This window comes from Aplysia californica, unplaced genomic scaffold, assembly GCF_000002075.1.
Source record: "Aplysia californica isolate F4 #8 unplaced genomic scaffold, AplCal3.0 scaffold00364, whole genome shotgun sequence".
In the NCBI taxonomy this organism is placed as follows: domain Eukaryota; kingdom Metazoa; phylum Mollusca; class Gastropoda; order Aplysiida; family Aplysiidae; genus Aplysia; species Aplysia californica.
Genome location: NW_004797634.1, coordinates 657,356 through 658,166, shown reverse-complemented (window position 1 = coordinate 658,166; position 811 = coordinate 657,356). Strand labels below are relative to the sequence as shown.

Below are 811 nucleotides of genomic sequence, written 5' to 3'. Positions count from 1 at the left end.
AGTTGTTGTTGTTGTTGTTGTTGATACTGTATCTTTTTCTGTATCCCTGTGTGGTTTTTCTTTTTGTTAATGCTGTTGTTGTTGTTGTTGATACTGTATCTTTTTCTGTATCCCTGTGGTTTTTCTTTTTGTTAATGTTGTAGTTGTTGTTGTTGATACTGTATCTTTTTCTATATCCCTGTGGTTTTTCTTTTTGTTAATGTTGTAGTTGTTGTAGTTGTTGTTGTTGTTGTTGATGATACTGTTACTTTTTCTGTGTCCCTGTTGTTTTTCTTTTTGTTAATGCTGTTGTTGTTGCCGATTTATCTTTGCTACTGTAGCTTACTTTACATCTTTTCCCTACTATTGTTGCTGTTGCTGATGTTGCTGTTGTTACTATTGTTGCTGCTGTCTGACAAGGACAATGTACTATAAAAGAGCAGTCAAAAAAGACTGACCCATCAAGACCTCCCATGAACTTGCGTTGCCCAACAGTTCCTGGAAGCCCAGCACCTGGGACAGAAGTATGCCCAGTACCACACCCAGCTGGTGAAGGACTCCCAGAGCTCCGCGGATGTCAGAGGAGGCGATCTCTGAGAGGTACAGAGGGGTCAGGCCGGTGTAAAGACCTGTGGAAGGAGGTGTAGAGGATGGGTGAGTGAATGAATAGAGTAGGAAAGAGAGAAGGAGAGAGGGGGGGAAGGGGGGAGGAGGGTGAAGGACTCCCAGAGCTCCCCGGATGTCGGAGGAGGATATCTCTGAGAGGTACAGGGGGGTCAGGCCGGTGTAGAGACCTGTGGAAGGAGATATAGCGGATGGGTGGGTGAGTGAG

General features: G+C 44.9%; 1 protein-coding gene across 1 annotated transcript in view; it reads right to left on the bottom strand.

Annotated features, from left to right (window-relative positions):
* LOC101846084 (glucose transporter type 1) overlaps nt 1-811 on the bottom strand; it is a 35,969-nt gene that overhangs the window by 17,646 nt on the left and 17,512 nt on the right. The window contains exon 2 of the mRNA XM_013085300.2: nt 438-773. Within this exon, the coding sequence (XP_012940754.1) occupies nt 438-773 (336 nt within the window). The remainder of the gene's footprint in view (nt 1-437; nt 774-811) is intronic.